The sequence below is a fragment of the Siphateles boraxobius genome, unplaced genomic scaffold, assembly GCF_051911475.1.
Source record: "Siphateles boraxobius isolate OS27281-9 unplaced genomic scaffold, OSU_SipBor_1 49, whole genome shotgun sequence".
In the NCBI taxonomy this organism is placed as follows: domain Eukaryota; kingdom Metazoa; phylum Chordata; class Actinopteri; order Cypriniformes; family Leuciscidae; genus Siphateles; species Siphateles boraxobius.
Window position 1 is genome coordinate 4,169,967 of NW_027509130.1, and position 17,254 is coordinate 4,187,220.

The window sequence follows — 17,254 nt, forward strand, 5'->3', positions numbered from 1 at the left end:
TACCAAAACTTCAGTACACATGTACCTTCTATACCAAGTAGCAAAGAACAAAAACGTGCAAAATGCACATTTACAAAGCTAAATTGATTGTAATATATTAAAAGGCCCCTAATTAAATCTCACCTGATATTGACATTTTACTAAACAAGCAAGTAGACATTTTGTTTTGACAATAACACTCAAAGCAAACACAAACACAGTGAAATTCATATCAATCTTTATTTGTACTTAGAAATTTTGCGCAACAAATCTTTTTATTTTTTTTGTTGTCCTTTTTCCTTAAATGATTTACACCAGGGCAGATTAAAAGTCGATCTGAATCTCTCATGCCATTATTCCTGCAGGAGCGGCTGAAACGGACCTCTTACATAAAGTGCTTCTGTCAACGATCCTTTTCTTTTTTTGTTTTTGCAATAGAAAAAATGAAAAGACGGTGGAGGACAAAAAAATTCCATGGCTCACAAGTAGAGTGAAGAGGAAGGGGAATTCCTTTTTTTTTTTTTAAGAAAACAGACAGAAAGAGCGAAGATAGTTCAGTTTCAGGCCGTTTCAGCCCAGGATCAGGCTGGATTTGCCCCCGGGTGGGTTCCTCCGGCCGGACGGGTTGGCAGCAGACGGGGCAGAAGGCTGGGTGGACTCCTCTTTCTGCTCCACCACCTCGTCTGAAGAACAAACACAGATGGACAACGGTTAGGACGAGTGTAGCTCTACTACTCCCTCTGCTGTTTGTGACGGGGTTTCACAACTCACCAACGCAGGCTTAAACTCAAACTTTATATCTGTCTGAAAAGTCACGTCGCTTGGTAAAGTATGAAGATGCAACATGGACGTGTTTGTGTGACCTTCCCCCGTCATCAAAAACGATTTATAAAACTCCACAAAAGAAAATATGCATATGACATTAGAATGTTTCATGCTGCCAATAATTCATAAACCATGTTCCCCCATAACCTGCATTTAAAGCAAGTGTCCCATTCAGTATAATAACTTTGCATATCAATGGGTTTAGCCATTTCTTGTTAACTGAAAAACGTTGCCAGCCAGCGGCAGAAATTGATAAGTTTCGTGACATATCGGAACATGCAATACATCAAAAGAAAAAAAAAACAGAACCTCTGCTTTAAAACATAAATCAGTTTTATTCTAGCTAAATGCAGTCTTTTATCAACACTTGAATGTGTTGAAGTTTCGTAAAAAAACAAAAAAACAAAACACCATTGAGCAAAAAGCAGAAATTTTTTTGTTTTCTTCAAAGACTGTCTACGGTTTTGAATCTGATACAGACATATTAGATCGAGTCATGTAGCTCGTCCTGGATCTACATTTCATTCAGTAACATTAGGCATGTTTGACATGCCGTTTAATGCTGATGATCGCATTATTTTAAATATACATCTGCTTACATATGAGATCGCTCATTTCTGCCTCTTCACATGTGTTTTGATCAGGAAATTCAGTACTCTTTCAGAAGATGTGTTATAGCGCCCCCTCCCGTATAACAGTGAAAATGCGGAGAGCCGGAACAATCTGTCAATGGCAGGGAAGGGGTTAAAGAGTTGTGACAAGAAATCATATCTTTTGACATACAATGTCTTGGTCCTATAAATGTTCTGCTTATGAGGATGTTTTAAGCTATTAAACTTACAGGATTTTTTTAATAGTACTAAGCTCCAAAAATTGCTCGTTTTGATGTTGTGGGATCTGTGACATCACACGCGCAAATACATTTGCATATGACTGCCTCAAGACCAATAGTTATACAAATCGCACCACAGGCCCCGCCCACTGAAGTTTAGTCGCTAAACATTTCGTCACCTTGGAATTATAAGGTTCTATCTGACATTTTTGCAAACTTTAGTCATTCACATTCTTATTCTGTGAATAATTATTTATTATTATGTACTATTAATTATTATTTCTTTTCTTTTTTTTAAGTTGTGTACATTTTAGGACTTTTTACTTTTTTTTAGAAAACAAAAAGGGTCTATCCACAAAGTATGAAATGCCAAAACTTTGAAGCTCAATCTCAAAACTGCTCATAATGCAGAGAGAACCTTATAATTCCATGGTGGAGATTTGCCTAGACTGGATGCGAGCGTCACGTCAAAAGCAAATAAACCCATTATAAACCACCAACGCTGTCTACACTGGATACAGTTTACAGATGTGCATTCAGTTTCTGACACTTGAGTCTGTCGACAACATGACCAGTGGAAGAGTGAAAGAACCAGTTTAAACAGCTTGTTTGTGTCTCTGTAGAGACTTCAAGAAGGATCCCAACATCGGAAACAAGTGGATGATTCATGTTAATGGCGTCCCGGATCAGGTCGGAGGACTATGTTTGTTCGGAGCATTTTGTTTTGTAAACGAGGCACAGTGTAATGGAGAGAACGTAAAGAAACTTTTGTTGAAAGATGAAGCAGTGACGTGGTTTGTGATGCAGCTGCTGTAAGATCCAAAGTAAATGACTTCAGAATGCTCTGTCCAGACATGACAGTTTTAAATGGATATTGTTTTAAAAACAATTACTCGTTCAATAGCGAGTGGGCGTTAGTACTGTTTCCTATGCAATGACGTTAGCCAATCATAACAGAACGTTTACCGACAAGCCTTAAAGGAGCCGCGCCTTAACTGGTCATTTCAGAGGCTCAGAATGAAGGTTGAAAATAGTTTTTCCACATATATATTTGCGTGTGTGAGCGCGTAAAAAAAAAAACCTCCATTAACATTATAAAGGAACCTCAAGGAACAAAAAAATAAAATAATTAATGTCATACATTTTAATGGTTGATTTTGAGTAATAATTTTTTTTTGTTTAGTCTTTTGATACCTCAGAAATAAAATTATCATAATGATTTCATAATTCTCTGTCCAGACATGACAGTTTCAAATGGATAATGTTTTCAAAACACTTACTCGTTCAATAGCGAGTGGGCGTCAGCACTGTTTCCTATGCAAGGACATAAAGACTTGTCAGTAAACGTTCTCTGATTGGCTAAAGGAGCCGCGCCTTTAAAACTGATCATTTCAGACAGAGGCTCAGAATGAGATATATATATATATATATCAAGGAACACTAAAATTTAAATGTATGACAAAATTTTGAGTATGTATTTAGTCTTTTGATACCTCAGAACTAAAATGGTTTATCAAGTAAAGTCTGGTTGCATTTCATGGAGATGGAAACGTAACAGCTCATCATTCAGACAGATCGAACATTTCCAGGAAGTTTATCAGTGTTCAGTAAAGTGTGACTCGGAAACATCTCAGAATGATTCGTTCCATCAGAGGGAAAGCATCCACCGGTAAGGCCTGAAATATACTCTACACAACTGTATGACTGCAAACACATTTATAAATCCACATATTGTGTCCAGAAACGTGTCAGCTCAATTCATATTGCAACAAGTTCCATCTGCAATATATAGTGGACATTCGCATAAACGTTGTTTCTAAAGTCAGTTTTCTTTCAGGTCAGACTGAAGAGAATCTTGCGGAGCAGGTTAAAGTTTGCTTTTATACAGCATTATCTAATGAAAATGGCTCTGAGCAAATGTTTTATCAGAATTCAAACATTAGTTAGAGTCAGATAGTATGCAAACGTGTTCACTGGTGAAAAGCCAAACCCAGCAGACGTGAAGACCCCAGAACAGGATAATATTTACACGATCAGCACTGACTGATGGCTGAACATGAAGACTAGAGCAGGAATGCTAAACAAACACTCTTATATGAACCCAGATCAACACCGACATCATGAAGACTGATTCCCGTACAATCACACGACACACAAACACATTACAGGCTCAAAGCGAGAGCTACAGTATATGGCCATTAACCCAGCATGAAAAGTTGCTAGTTTTAGACGCATTAAATACCTACTGAATTGATATTCATTGGGTAAAATCTTATTTTTCTTTTTTTTACTACTCCATTTAAAAACAACAACAAATTATTAATTTGTAAACTATAAACCAACATTAGTCACTACAGACTGATAGTGTCATTTATATAAAATCTGCGACCTTGCTATTAATGCTAGCATTTTTCATCTATTTCCTAGTTTTAAACACTTTTAAAATGTAATATTAAAAGTTTATAAATGTAATAACTTATTTTATTATTAAACGTATTGACTTTTAATTTAATATATTTATTTAGTTATTATTTTAAATAATATTTATTTTTAATCTTTTATTTTACATTTTTACTACTACTAATTATTATTATTTTATTTTTTATTATTATTATCATCATTATTAGTAGTAAAAAAAAGAGATTAAAAATGAATAAATTAAATGTATTAAAGCAGCACAAAGTGATTTTTCCTCTGCGGTCGCCCTACAGGTTGGAAGCGGAATTGTCCATTACCGCTGCCGTAAATAATTTAGCCTAGCGCAGCCTACTGTCGCGCGCGCAAGCTCGCTGTTTATCCAGCTTTGGAATCGACAATGGCCACAGACAAGGTAGAGTATGATGCATGATTTTATGAAAGTATGATGTATTGCGACATCACAAACGAGCAATTGTAACGCTTGCCGTAAAGCAAGTCAAATTAATAGTTTTCTTATGTCTCATTAGAACTACAGAAACGCGACCCGATCTGGCAATCTTACATAGCGTGGATGTATCAGATAAAGCACCGCAAAGCTGTGGCATAAGTGCATTTCACCATGTCACGACTTTATGAACCACTGAAACGATTTTGGAAACATTATTTTAAGGTAAAAAAATCTTACTTAGTGCTGCTTTAAATTTCAAAAAGTTAATAAATTTAATAATAATAAATACAATTTAACACTCTCTGTAGAACATTTAAAACATATTAACTTTTAACTTAATATATTTGTTTAGTTTATTTTATATAATTTATTTTTAATCTTTTATTTTACATTTTTAATATTACTAATTTTTATTTTATTTTTTATTATTATCATTATTAGTAGTAAAAAAAGATTATATAAAATTAATAAAATAAAAAAAAATATATTAATTTCAAAAAGTTAATACATTTAATAATAATAATAATAATAATAATAAATACAATTTAACACTCTGTAGAACATTTAAAACGTATTAACTTTTAACTTAATATATTTGTTTAGTTCATTATTTTATATAATTTATTTTTAATCTTTTATTTTACCTTTTAATATTACTAAATTTTATTTTATTTTTTATTATTATCATCATTATTAGTAGTAAAAAAAAAGATTATATAAAAATTAATAAAAAAAAAATATATATATTAATTTCAAAAAGTTAATACATTTAATAATAATAATAATAATAAATACAATTTAACACTCTGTAGAACATTTAAACGTATTAACTTAATTTAATATATTTGTTTAGTTCATTATTTCATATAATTTATTTTTAATCTTTTATTTTACATTTTTAATACTACTAATTATTTTTATTTTATTTTTTATTATTATCATCATTAGTAGTAAAAAAATAGTAAAAATAAAATTATATAAAATGAATAAACTTAAAAAAATATATTTCAAAAAGTTAATACATTTAATAATAATAAATAGAATTTTACACTCTCTGTAGAACATTTAAACGTATTAACTTTTAATTTAATATATTTGTTTAGTTTATTATTTTATATAATATTTATTTTTAATCTTTTTTTTTATATTTTTTATACTACTAATTTTTATTATTATTATTATTTCATCATCATCAGTAGTAAAAAAAGATTAAAAATAAAAAAATTATATAAAATGAATAAACTAAAAAATATATTAATTTCAAAAAGTTAATACATTTAATAATAAATACAATTTAACACTATTTGTAGAACATTTAAAAGAGAAAAAAATAAAAATAAATGAAAGTTAAGCTGTATTTATTTTATCTCATATTTAGTTTGACCGCCTGAGTTTGAGAATCAACATTATCTGAAGGTTACGCACTTCTTTAAACGGGAACCATGCAGTTTTTTTAGCTTAACTGAACAGGTTAGGAGTTATTTGAATGGTTATATGACTGTTTTCGGGTTGAATGGTGGCCGTCTGTCGTCAGTGGCCGTCCCGTTCAGTCCTGAACTCTAGACGTTTGGGTTTCTACTGTAATTCCTCATTCAGACCGAGCGTCATCTGAGATCCAGAATCAGTGTTACTGCAGCTGTCCTTAATGAGAAGCCCAGACCAGCAGACGTGGAGTCATGGAACGTGTGTGTGTGTGTGTGTGTGTGCGCGCGTGTCGTTAACGGAGGAGAGGAACATTCCAGAACTAATGCAGAACCTCAGCAACCGTTTATTAGCAGCATTCCTCAACAAATGCGAGTCACTTCACTGGATAGATGCATGCGCAGAGAGAGAAAGATCACAATAAAACACTGAGATTTATAAATGATTCTCACCGTTGTTGTCTTGCTCGTATTCATTTTGATCCTGCAAAACAAGAGCAGATTTGAGATCAGATGCCTTTATAAAACAAACCTGGACAGTATTTGCCAATCTTCAGTATTAAATACAGTCTCTCCTTCGGTTCAACTGTCCTGACAACATGAAACGCCATTTATAAAAGTTATTAATCTGACATATCTCTGAGTGACACTGAATATTCAGTGGGGAAATAAAGGGAAATACTTGATTTTATAGATCAGGAAATATAAATCTTTTATTTCTGTCTGCATTTATTACATCAACAAAAACATTTCAGAGGCAGATTAATTTGCAATGAGTTTTGATGAAAGTTAATGTTAATAAAAGTGCGCATTAATGATGTACTATAAGAGCAGAGACACTCAAGACAGAAAATAGAAACAACAGTTCGTTAATAAAAAACACCACAGGATAAAACGAGTAAGAAATTCCTCCTGTGAAGGACAAATGAATGAAGTTCATCCACATAAAGAGCTGCGGTTTTACTGACCCAGAGAACAGCTGTGGAGTCCAGCAGATAGTGTGTGTGTGTGTGTGTCTGTGTGTGTGTGTGTGTGTGTGTACCCTGCGGCTGTTAGTTTGTACCCCACCCAGCTAACAGTGTTATTTTAGACACACATACAGTCAGTTTACAGCACTACTGTGATACCAAATACAGTTATGATAATAATTTAATCCCCTCTGAACTAAGTCACAGTCGATTGCACAAAAATAAAAATGGTCTTTTGATAAACCTTTTAAAATAAAAGGAAGATAAAATTACTTTTAAATGAAGGAACGAATGAATAATTTCCTGTTTGTCTTAAGTCTCAACTGTGTGTGTGTGTATACATATATTTTTTATAATTTATTCATTTATTTTTTAAATCAAGCGAAATGATTTTTACGAAACATTGGAGAAAACTAATTTCATCGAAAGAAATAAATGAAAATAAATTCATTCATTTATTTTAATGAAATTAATAAAACATTTATAATAAAGTTTATGTATTTTCTGCCTGTCACAAATGCCCCGGTCGTTATAGTACTTGATTGCTTTATTTTTTTATTTTGATGAAATTATTTTTAAGAAATACTTTTTGCAACATTTCATTTATAACAGGTTTAATTTTATTCATTTTCATTCGTTTATTTAGATAAAGGGTTGCAGACTGTATAATACAAATTTTTTTTTTTTTTTTTTTTTTAAGAGTTAGGATTGCAGAAAACAATCCATCTTCAAAAAACATACATTTACAATAAAGATTTATTTTTATTATTTTTTTAGATAAAGGGTTCCAGAATATTTATGCATTTTCTGTCTGTCGTGAACATGTCTGGCCTTACTGTACATGATTAATTACACACTTATTTAAAAGACAAATCTAAATAAATTCTTTAAATAAATCAAAATTCTTATTTGTAGAATTATTATAATACGTTTTTTTTGCATCGTAACTGTTTTTCCCTCCAGAATAAATTGTTCACAGTAAGAGCAGGAACACACACGAAGAATGAATGTAAAGTGGAGCTCATTAGTCAACATGAACTCGTGTCACACCCTTTCCTTCACGTTCACGTGCTGTAGGTTGTTGTGCACCTGCTTCATGACTAAACACACACACCTCAAACAGGTTCAGATGACCCACATCCAGATCCCACTCATAAATCTAGCGTTGGAACTCACCAGACTGTTGGCGGGAGTGCCGTTATCATAAACGATGGCGGGCTGGCACCGTCTCAGAGGAGCCGAGGGTTCACCACACAGAACGCCCGTCGCTTCTCCACCTGTGAACACACACACACACACACATACACGTTATCAGATCATCCATAACATGACAGGACCTTTGGCTGTGCATCCAAACAAACTCTACAGCCCAACATCTCATACTACAACAATATCAGGTGCAGCGTTTCTACACTTTCAATCATCTCAGATTTAACGTTTTCCATATCGCTTGCCCAATGCTAGGGACAGGTGTTGCGAATTAGCCATGGCTATAAACACTGTGATACAGGCATCGGATTGTTTCTTATGCATTAATCTATGTGTTTTTTTTTCATTCAAATAAACAAATAAATAAATGCAATTCATGGTAAATTATCATGAACTTGATTTAGACAATTCTGGTAGGCTATTGGTTCACTGCTTGATGTTGATCGTAATCTCAGGGTCATAAAATAAAACATTTTAAATAGCATCACAATGACATGATGCCATGTTTTCTTGAATCAGCTACTGAAATAAACGACACATTTGCATCTGGTTTGTTTTGATGGTGTGGAAAAAAAAATATCATCCAGTGTCCTGAATGAGCTGCTATTACTACAGACAGATTTATTACCAGAGATGATATCAGGGTTATTATCGTCAACTAAAACCATTAAAGGGATAGTTGACACAAAAATGAAAATTCTGTCAGTATTTACTCACTATTTCACTACGTTGACTGACTCGAGGCCCACAGAGAAGGAAATGAATAGTTGAAATAAAGTTGTTATTTTTGTGTTTTTTTGCGCACAAAAAGTGTTCTCGTCACTTGATAAACTTAAGATTGAGCCACTGTAGTCACTTGGACTATTTTAACGATGTCTTTAATAACTTTTCGGGGCTGGCAAGTTTCAATCCCTGAAGAAGCCTATGGAGGAGTGATCCGGCTCTCAGATTTCATCAAAAATATCTTAATTCGTGTTCTGAAGATGAACGAAGGTCTTACGGGGTTGGAACAACATGAGGGTGAGTAAATACTGACAGAATTGTCATTTTTGGGTGAACTATCCCTTTAAAGAAAACACATTTTCATTACTTTCAAAAAAATAAACATGTACTGAAATAAACTAAAAACTGAACTTAACCTAGATTGACATTTAAAATAAAGCCCCAAAATAATTAGTAAAAATAACAAAACACAAATTACTAAACTTCTAAATCTATACAAAAAATTGATAAATAATGAACAAAATCTGTAATATTAATATATACACACACCTCGAGGCTTTCATGACTGTTTTATGTGAAAAAAGTAAGAGTGACACATGATGGCCAAGAATGGTTACCCATACTTGGAATTTGACCTCTGCATTTAACCCATCCAAGTTAGTGCACACACACTAACTAGTGAAGTAGTGAAAACACTCTGCAAATGTTGATACACACACCCGGAGCAGCGGGCAGCCTGTGAGGCGCCCGGGGAGCGATTGGGAGTTAGGTGCCTTGCTCAAGGGCACCTCAGTCATTTCCTGCCGGTACTGGAATTGAACCAGCAACCTTTGGGTCACCAGTCCAACTCCCCATCCATTAGGCCATGACCGCCCCAAAGTGCGCCCTAAAGTTTAGGAGTGTCTCCTAAGTCCTAAACACATCTAGGAGAATCACAATTTTCTTCTTATGTGCTGAAATGCAAACAAAGAGCTTTTTGTTTGACTGTCTATTAGCGTCTAACGACTGCAGCATCCTATTGTGTGTCAATGGAGTGATTATGAACTTTAAACGAGCTCAACACACACACACGCGCTCTGGAAGTGTTTGTCTTTGGAGAAAGTAAAAGTTTCTGAGACAGCAACCAAACCAGCTCTGAAATAAATCACAATCTCACACATTTTGATTAAAGTAAAAAAGAGAGGTGAAAAACGAAAAATAAATTAAATATAAAAGAAAGAAAATTGTAAGAAAACTAGTCAGTCAACTACTCAACCCATGAAACACTGTGAATAATGTAACCAAATAAACAACAGTACAAAATAAAACTGCTGATTTAGTTACAAGCATACAAATATATCTCATAAGCTTTTCAAAATATTCAAAAAAATAATAAATGCACAAGTAGTTTGAGGCTGTAGGGAAACGGACTCGATTACATCATTCACAGTGTTTCATGGGAGTGTCCGGTCACTGCTGAGCCATTTTGCAGTGATTCCTGTTTCCATGGTAACAGCCATTCTGCAGGATTATGGGAAGTGAAGTTTTCAACAGGAGAACTACTAACAGAGCCTTCAAGGTTAGCAAAAAAAAAAAAAGAAGAAAAAAAAGACAAAAGAATAGTGCTACACAGCGCTGGCAAGGAGACGAGGCCATTTTTGAATGATGTCAATGGAGAAGGGAATAACTGATTATTTAATGAATCGACAGACTGTCTCCTAATCTTTAACATTTGCCATTAAACATTAGATTTGGATGGATCCATTTTTACAGTTTACATTTAAAACAAAATGGTGTTTTACGAAAAATCAGACAATTTTGCATTATTTGTGATCTGAGTGACAGTTCATGCTCAGTCTGTCTGGAAAGTTTTATACATTATTATAACAATGACGCAATACACTTTAGGCAAAACCATTGTTCAGTTTTGAGATTTTGGTAAATTTTCGCTTCCATAACCACTACTTTCAGACTAGTGGACAGAAAAACACATTTAAGTGTTTATTTTATTGCACTATATCTATTTGCGTCTGTAGATTCCAATTACAATACACATCTTCAAGTTTTTTTTCTCTCCACTTCAGTATCACTTACACACACCAAACTTTAGGGTTTCATTCCAGTCTATATTCTGAAGTTTTTTACTGAGGGGTTTGTTCATATACCATTCACACTTATTTATATAACATTTTAATCCTAAAAACATGGTGAAAATGTGTTTTTCTGGTTGTTGACGGTATTTTCTGATTTACAGTATGAAGTGATAAAAAGAGATATCAAAAATCCCTTCAGTAAAATCCTTTAACTATAATATGTCAACAAAATCGAACAAGAACTTTGAATCTGGCTTCATCTCATGTTCAGATGAATCTTCTGGAATCAAATAGGAAAATGAGTGCATATTTAAACATCCCATTTCAGAAATCTTGTAATTCAAAACAAATGACTTAATGTACTGTGATTAATAAACTGGGAAGGTACTATGATGATACCAATTACTTAAATTTTAACCCTATTCACCTGTAGTGTCTTGCCTTAATGGACAAAATGGGAATGTGACTTTTACTTCTGGAACCGACTATTACAATCCATTAGCTGAAACAAAAAAACAAATAAAAATCGAAACCCTTTACACAACACAATGGACAATCACAACGACATCCTGTCCGGCACCTCTGGTCAACACAACACACTTCCTCTCAGACAGGAGAGAAGCTCATCCAATCAGAGCAAGACTGTGAGAAAACCCACACATCCGACACGGACCGCGTGATACATGGTGCACATAAAAATGCCAAGAGTTTCCCAAAAAATTAATCTGACCAGATGCTTTACACAACTAAAATCAGTATGCAACGGTTCAACCGGGAAACAAAGTCAAGTTTCAAGACCATAAAGGATTTGTTCACCCAAAAATGAAATTTCTGTCACCAATTACTCGCACTCATGTCGTTCAAAACATAAAAGACTTTCCTCTTCAAAAAGACGTGTTTGAGCTTCTGTTTAGCATATTTGACTACTCTGTTTGTTCAATGACCAATATTATTGAGAATAAAAGCATTAATTAAATCTGTTCATCATATAAAGCCATTCAGTCTCTTCAGAAGACTTGAATTAAACTCCTCGATTCATGCATTAGTTTTTATGATTATGCATTTAAAGCCATATCAGCAGCAATGGCTATATTCATGGCAAACAGCATTTAAATTAAAAAAATAATTCTGATTACAATATCACTTCAACAAATTGTTTACAATAATTTAACAATTTTGTCTTAAATCAATATAAAAAAACATACTAAATGTATAACAATAACAGTAATCATAAAAAAATACATTTTATACAATTCAATTTAGTAAAATGATAGAAATCCTAAAATTATTCCAGGAGAAACCTTTTTAAAAATATCTATTAATATATTTTCTGAATAAAAACACTGCCTTATATCTTTTGAAAATGGAAATTCTATTAAAATGTGTTTTTGTGGTATATTAATGTATGTTCTGAACTGTCAGAGTTTTTGGTGAATAGACTTTCAGTGGAAAGACTGAATCTATTAGATTTCATTAAAATATCTTAATTTTAGTTTCTAAGATGAACAAAAGTCGTATGGTTTTAGAACAGAATTCACATTCTCTAGCCCTTTAAGACATGAAGTTCACATCAAACCTTCAAACGCTATTAAGAGAGTTTTTTGGGGCGCCAAGATCAGCTTATGAATATCTAGCTGCCTGCTACAGAAACTTCAGTTTTGTTCCCAGAGTTACAGCTGTAAAATAACCAGACGCAGCAAAAGCTGCCGTGGGACTCCAGAAGAGAGCCAACAAAGGCCTTCAGAGAGAATAAACAGATATAGGAACGGCACCTGCCCGACTGAAGCATTAGCGCTGAATCAAAAGCTCAGATTATCCCGATACGAGCGTTTATCCGTATATGAGCTTGTGCAGGGCTAATCGCACGACAGCCGACTGCATTCAAAACGCTCCTGCATGCAAATACACGTTTCTTTTTCAGAAAATAAAGATGCTGTCAAACTCTGAACATCCAAACAGCACAGAGCCGCCTCGCTGTCTACATAGGCAACTCCCTTCTAAGGCAACATCCCACATAAGTGACGGATCTGGAGCAGCATGTGAAGCACATGGGGGAAACCGCTCAAGTGTTTGACATGTTGCTAAACTAATGATGTGCTACTTTAAGCAGAACAACAGCAGATATTGGGAAACATTCCCATTGAAATCGAAATTTTCCATCTTCATTTTATAATGCAGGTATATTTACTAATATGCACTTCTCTGTGTAAAGCAGATCATCCTCGTCCTGTAATGGATGCTTAATCATGATGTCACACACTAACATGCTCTACATCATGAGTCACTTCCTGAATCACTGGACAGTCAGGATATTGGTCCAGGAAATGACATCATGCCAACAGTATGCTGACACACTCGTGGTCATGTGAGGCACCAATCGGTTAAGACATGAGGGCCATGAAAAACAGTCCACCCCTGGATGTGTGTGTGAGGCAAACTGAACTGACCTACAAATAAAACAACAGGGACACATTTATACAACCGGACTAGTCCACATTAACACACAAACTGCAAAATACAACAAAACCAAAAAAACATTTCTTTCTTATTCCTTTGATCACAGGAATAAATAACACTTTAAAATATATTACAATAGAAAACCTTTTAAATTGTAATATTTCACAATATTAGTTTCTACTGTATTTGATCAAATAAAATGCAGTATTGGTGAGCAGGAGAGAACGTTTCTAAAACAGTACAGAAGTCTTACAGACTCCAAACTGTTGAATGGTCTTTGGACGTTCATGTAATATTAAATATACAGACATTAATTAAAAATATATAAGGCAGGCATTAATGCCATGCTGGTTTCAAATAACTCAAGCATTAAAATCTAACCAAGCCCTGATCTGACCAGAAGCAGAATCTGAACCAGATGTGTGTGTGTGTGTGTGTGTGTGTGTGTGTGTGTGTGTGTGTGTGTGTGTGTGTGTGTGTGTGTGTGTGTGCGTGTGTGGTACCTGGCGGGTTGTTCCTCCGGTGGGCGTGAGGGTCGTCGGGTTCAGCAAAGATACTGGAGGCCATCTTGTTTTTACGCGCCGGCTTCTCTTCATCGGTGCCGAAGGAGATATTAGAGGCTCCGCCAGGGGGACGCAACACCCTACGACACATCGGTCAGAAGAACACACGCAAGTCAACAAATCACTGTCACATACACACTCGGCCTAATGACACTCAATAGAGCATAAAAAACACTGTCAGAAGATTCACTGGATATACTGTGCAAAATACATCAATAGTACAGATTTGAATAGCATGATACCAGTAGAATTTACCACTTTTTGTTGTTTACATGCGAGAACAATGAAGCAACATGTGAAAATTCAAAGCAGGGTGTGTCAGTCTTATGTTTGACAAGCAATAATGCAACTTGGTGCGTTAATATTGAATTCAACGTTTTTTTTCAATAGAAACAGAAATAGTTTTCAGAAAATATGTTCTCATTAGTTTAACATCACATTTACATTATATTTAACAAAATATCAGAAGCACAAGGATATTTTTAAAACAAACTCAGAGAAATAGCCTAGAAAATTAAAATAAATCATAACAATAAAACCTCAATAGTCAACTACATTCAAAAATAATTTAACAATAATTGTATCAACCTTAAATGCATAGCAATTATATAAGCTTTTTCATGTGTTACCAAATCTAAAATCTTGCCAGACGTCTTTAAAAATGACCCTAATTTTTTTTTATATAAAACTGTTGCCTAATATAATTTAAAGCAGGATAGTTCAATAAAACATGCTTCATAGTCAATGAACAAAAATCACATGAGCATTTAGTTCATTGGATTATGCAAAATATATTTGCAAATATGCATTTGGCAGATGCTTTTTACAGAAGATGTACATTTGAACGGTTCATGCATTTCCTGATAATTGAACGAATGACCTTGCGCTTTGAGCTACTCAAGAATTACCAGATGGTTATTAAAAATATGCACCACAAGTGAGCATAAATGAATATTTTGTGATGTAAACTGGTTACACTGACATAAAGCAACACACAATGGATTTTTTCAATCATACTGCCCACCCCTAAACTGGACACACACACACACACACACACACACAGCTGACTAGTCCAGCTCATCTGCTCACACACAAGTGCAGATTCCATCGTTGGATGGTTTTCATTCAGCGCATATGTTGAATCATTAAAAAGACATGAGGGCGGATGTCAGCGGACCCCGGATGAAAAGCAGTGGCCCTGTGATTGATGTTTCTAAGGGAAGCCCTAATCAATGCTTGTGAACACCTCCTCCTGGACACCAGCTGACACCCGACGGCAGCTGTCAGGGTCTCGCCTCGTCCACACGCAACTTTCTGCTCCCTTTGTCAAAAGAATCGACGGTGCGGAGATTAGAAAACCCATCTAATGCCGTCTGGACGCACTGGTTAAACAGCTAATGCCTTAACCAGACTAAAGCTTTGGGATCAGATCAGGGGACTTTAGCAGGAGAAGGAGAAGGCCGCGTCGCTCGAGACCCCACCCAACCGACATAGGACACACACATGGCATTAAAAATCCTTCCTCAAGCCCAAGATGCATGCTGAAAACATCACTAAATCAGACAGAGTGACCAATAAACACGCCTGCTCTCGGCTTGACCTACATTTCTGGCCGTCCTGCTGAGGGAAACCCCAGACACACAGGATTTAGAGAGGAAAAATGTGGAAAATCACTTGGATTTTACAGGGAAATGAGCAGTCAGGGTGGCAACATGTTGCACCAAGGATGCCTAGACACTAGACAATGCCAGAATCCTCATTTAAAAGCAACCTCGTTCCAGTGCAACAAAAGCCACTGCAACGTTTTTTGACATGCAAATGCCAGAATGCATCTCCATCCCTCCCTCGCTCGCTTGAAAGTTACAGTGATATCATTTCTGGACACACAAACACACCTAAAAAAGAATAAAAATGAGTTAGTTTGGATCACACAGTCCTTTGGCCTGGACGTGCAAAGCTTCCACCGGTTGGAAGAAATTCAATGCATCTGTTCCAAGCCTTGTATCAGAAACCTTTTAAGGACAATGGAGCATGTATTTTTGGGCCAGAGCTCGAGGATACACTCAATAGTCAGATGACTGAGATTAAACAGATAGAAAGAAATAAGCAGCAGAGAAAACATCTATTCATGAAATCATAAAGCAATGCACAATGCAAACAAAACTTTAAAGCAAATCTCCCAGTTTGAGATGCAGTGGCAGCCTGCCAACCCAATTCCTTTATAATGGGTGAAGTCTGGGCAGCAAAACACTAGACATCAGATCAAATACACGTCAAACCTGGGTATAATGTGCCTGGACTGGATCTCACTTCAGAATATGGGTGGGTATGGGTCTTCATAGGCAGGAGGAAGAGGATGATGATGGTGGTGGTGGCAGACAGTCTGGTGAATTCAGATCAAATGGAAATGTGAATCAATCTAAATCCATTAAAATCCACATATTAAGGTGGAATAGCTTCATTTGCATTCGCGTATTGGATGAGAAATCCATCCATCAGCCCAACATCATCATCATCATCATCATCATCACCTCCAGCTCTTCTTTTGTCTGCCTGGCGAACGCAACAAACCCGTTTAAATCCATTTACCTGGAGCTGTTTTTGGCACCGGGCTCCATGCCAGTGAAAGTGGTAGTCGTAGTCATGTTGAGCGGGTATTGTGCTCGCTAAACCGCGGTAGAAACCCTTCAGCTGGACTGAATTCGCGTAAATCGTTTATCCCGCATGGACTCCGCCCGGACCAGCTGAAATCCGAGTGCAACGGAGCGGCCCTTTAGACCAGCCCAAGAAACCCCGCCCACCGGGGCGACGCGGGATCTGATTGGACAGAGCTCAGCAATCCCCGACGTTCGATTGGAGGAGCGGCCGTCAATCAGACAATAGCCTTCCTGGGTTCATGTGATGTGGTTTACTGCATAATCACCCATAGGCTATTTACTAAAAACGTAGTATGCACATATTTACATTTTAAAAATGTATAAATTACATTAAAACTTTAAAGTTAAACCTTAGAATAAACTAAAAAACGCCCTTTTTTATTTGAGTAACATAACAATAAAACTTCAATAGTCAATCACATTCAATAATTTTCTTAACCTAAAATACATAGCAATTATATAAGCTCTTTAATTTGCTATCAAATAGGCCAGCACGATTAATCCCAATTTATCAAATTGAAAAAGTATAATATAATTTTAAATCTTAAATTCTTCAACCTACAATGCATTGCAATTATGTAAAATTATATCTTATGTTAATAAGTAATTTAAACGTCATTTTGAATAATTGCTAAAATTATGTCAATATTATTTGGAATGCAAAAACTATTTAAATATGCAT

At 35.2% G+C, this 17,254-nt stretch overlaps 1 protein-coding gene across 2 annotated transcripts; it reads right to left on the reverse strand.

Annotated features, from left to right (window-relative positions):
- Nucleotides 1-200: 200 nt before the first annotated feature.
- jpt1b (Jupiter microtubule associated homolog 1b) lies at nt 201-16,720 on the reverse strand. 2 transcript variants are annotated; one of them, XM_077202167.1, is made up of 5 exons: nt 16,505-16,720; nt 13,856-13,995; nt 8,068-8,168; nt 6,377-6,407; nt 201-662 (listed from the first exon to the last, which is right to left on the reverse strand). In XM_077202167.1, exons 1-5 carry the CDS (start codon nt 16,558-16,560, stop codon nt 550-552), a joined length of 441 nt encoding a protein of 146 aa, XP_077058282.1. In that variant the 5' UTR covers nt 16,561-16,720; the 3' UTR covers nt 201-549. The 2 variants fall into 2 exon arrangements, with proteins under 2 accessions (XP_077058282.1, XP_077058283.1); XM_077202168.1 differs by lacking the exon at nt 6,377-6,407 and having other exon boundaries at nt 16,505-16,691.
- Nucleotides 16,721-17,254: the final 534 nt, after the last annotated feature.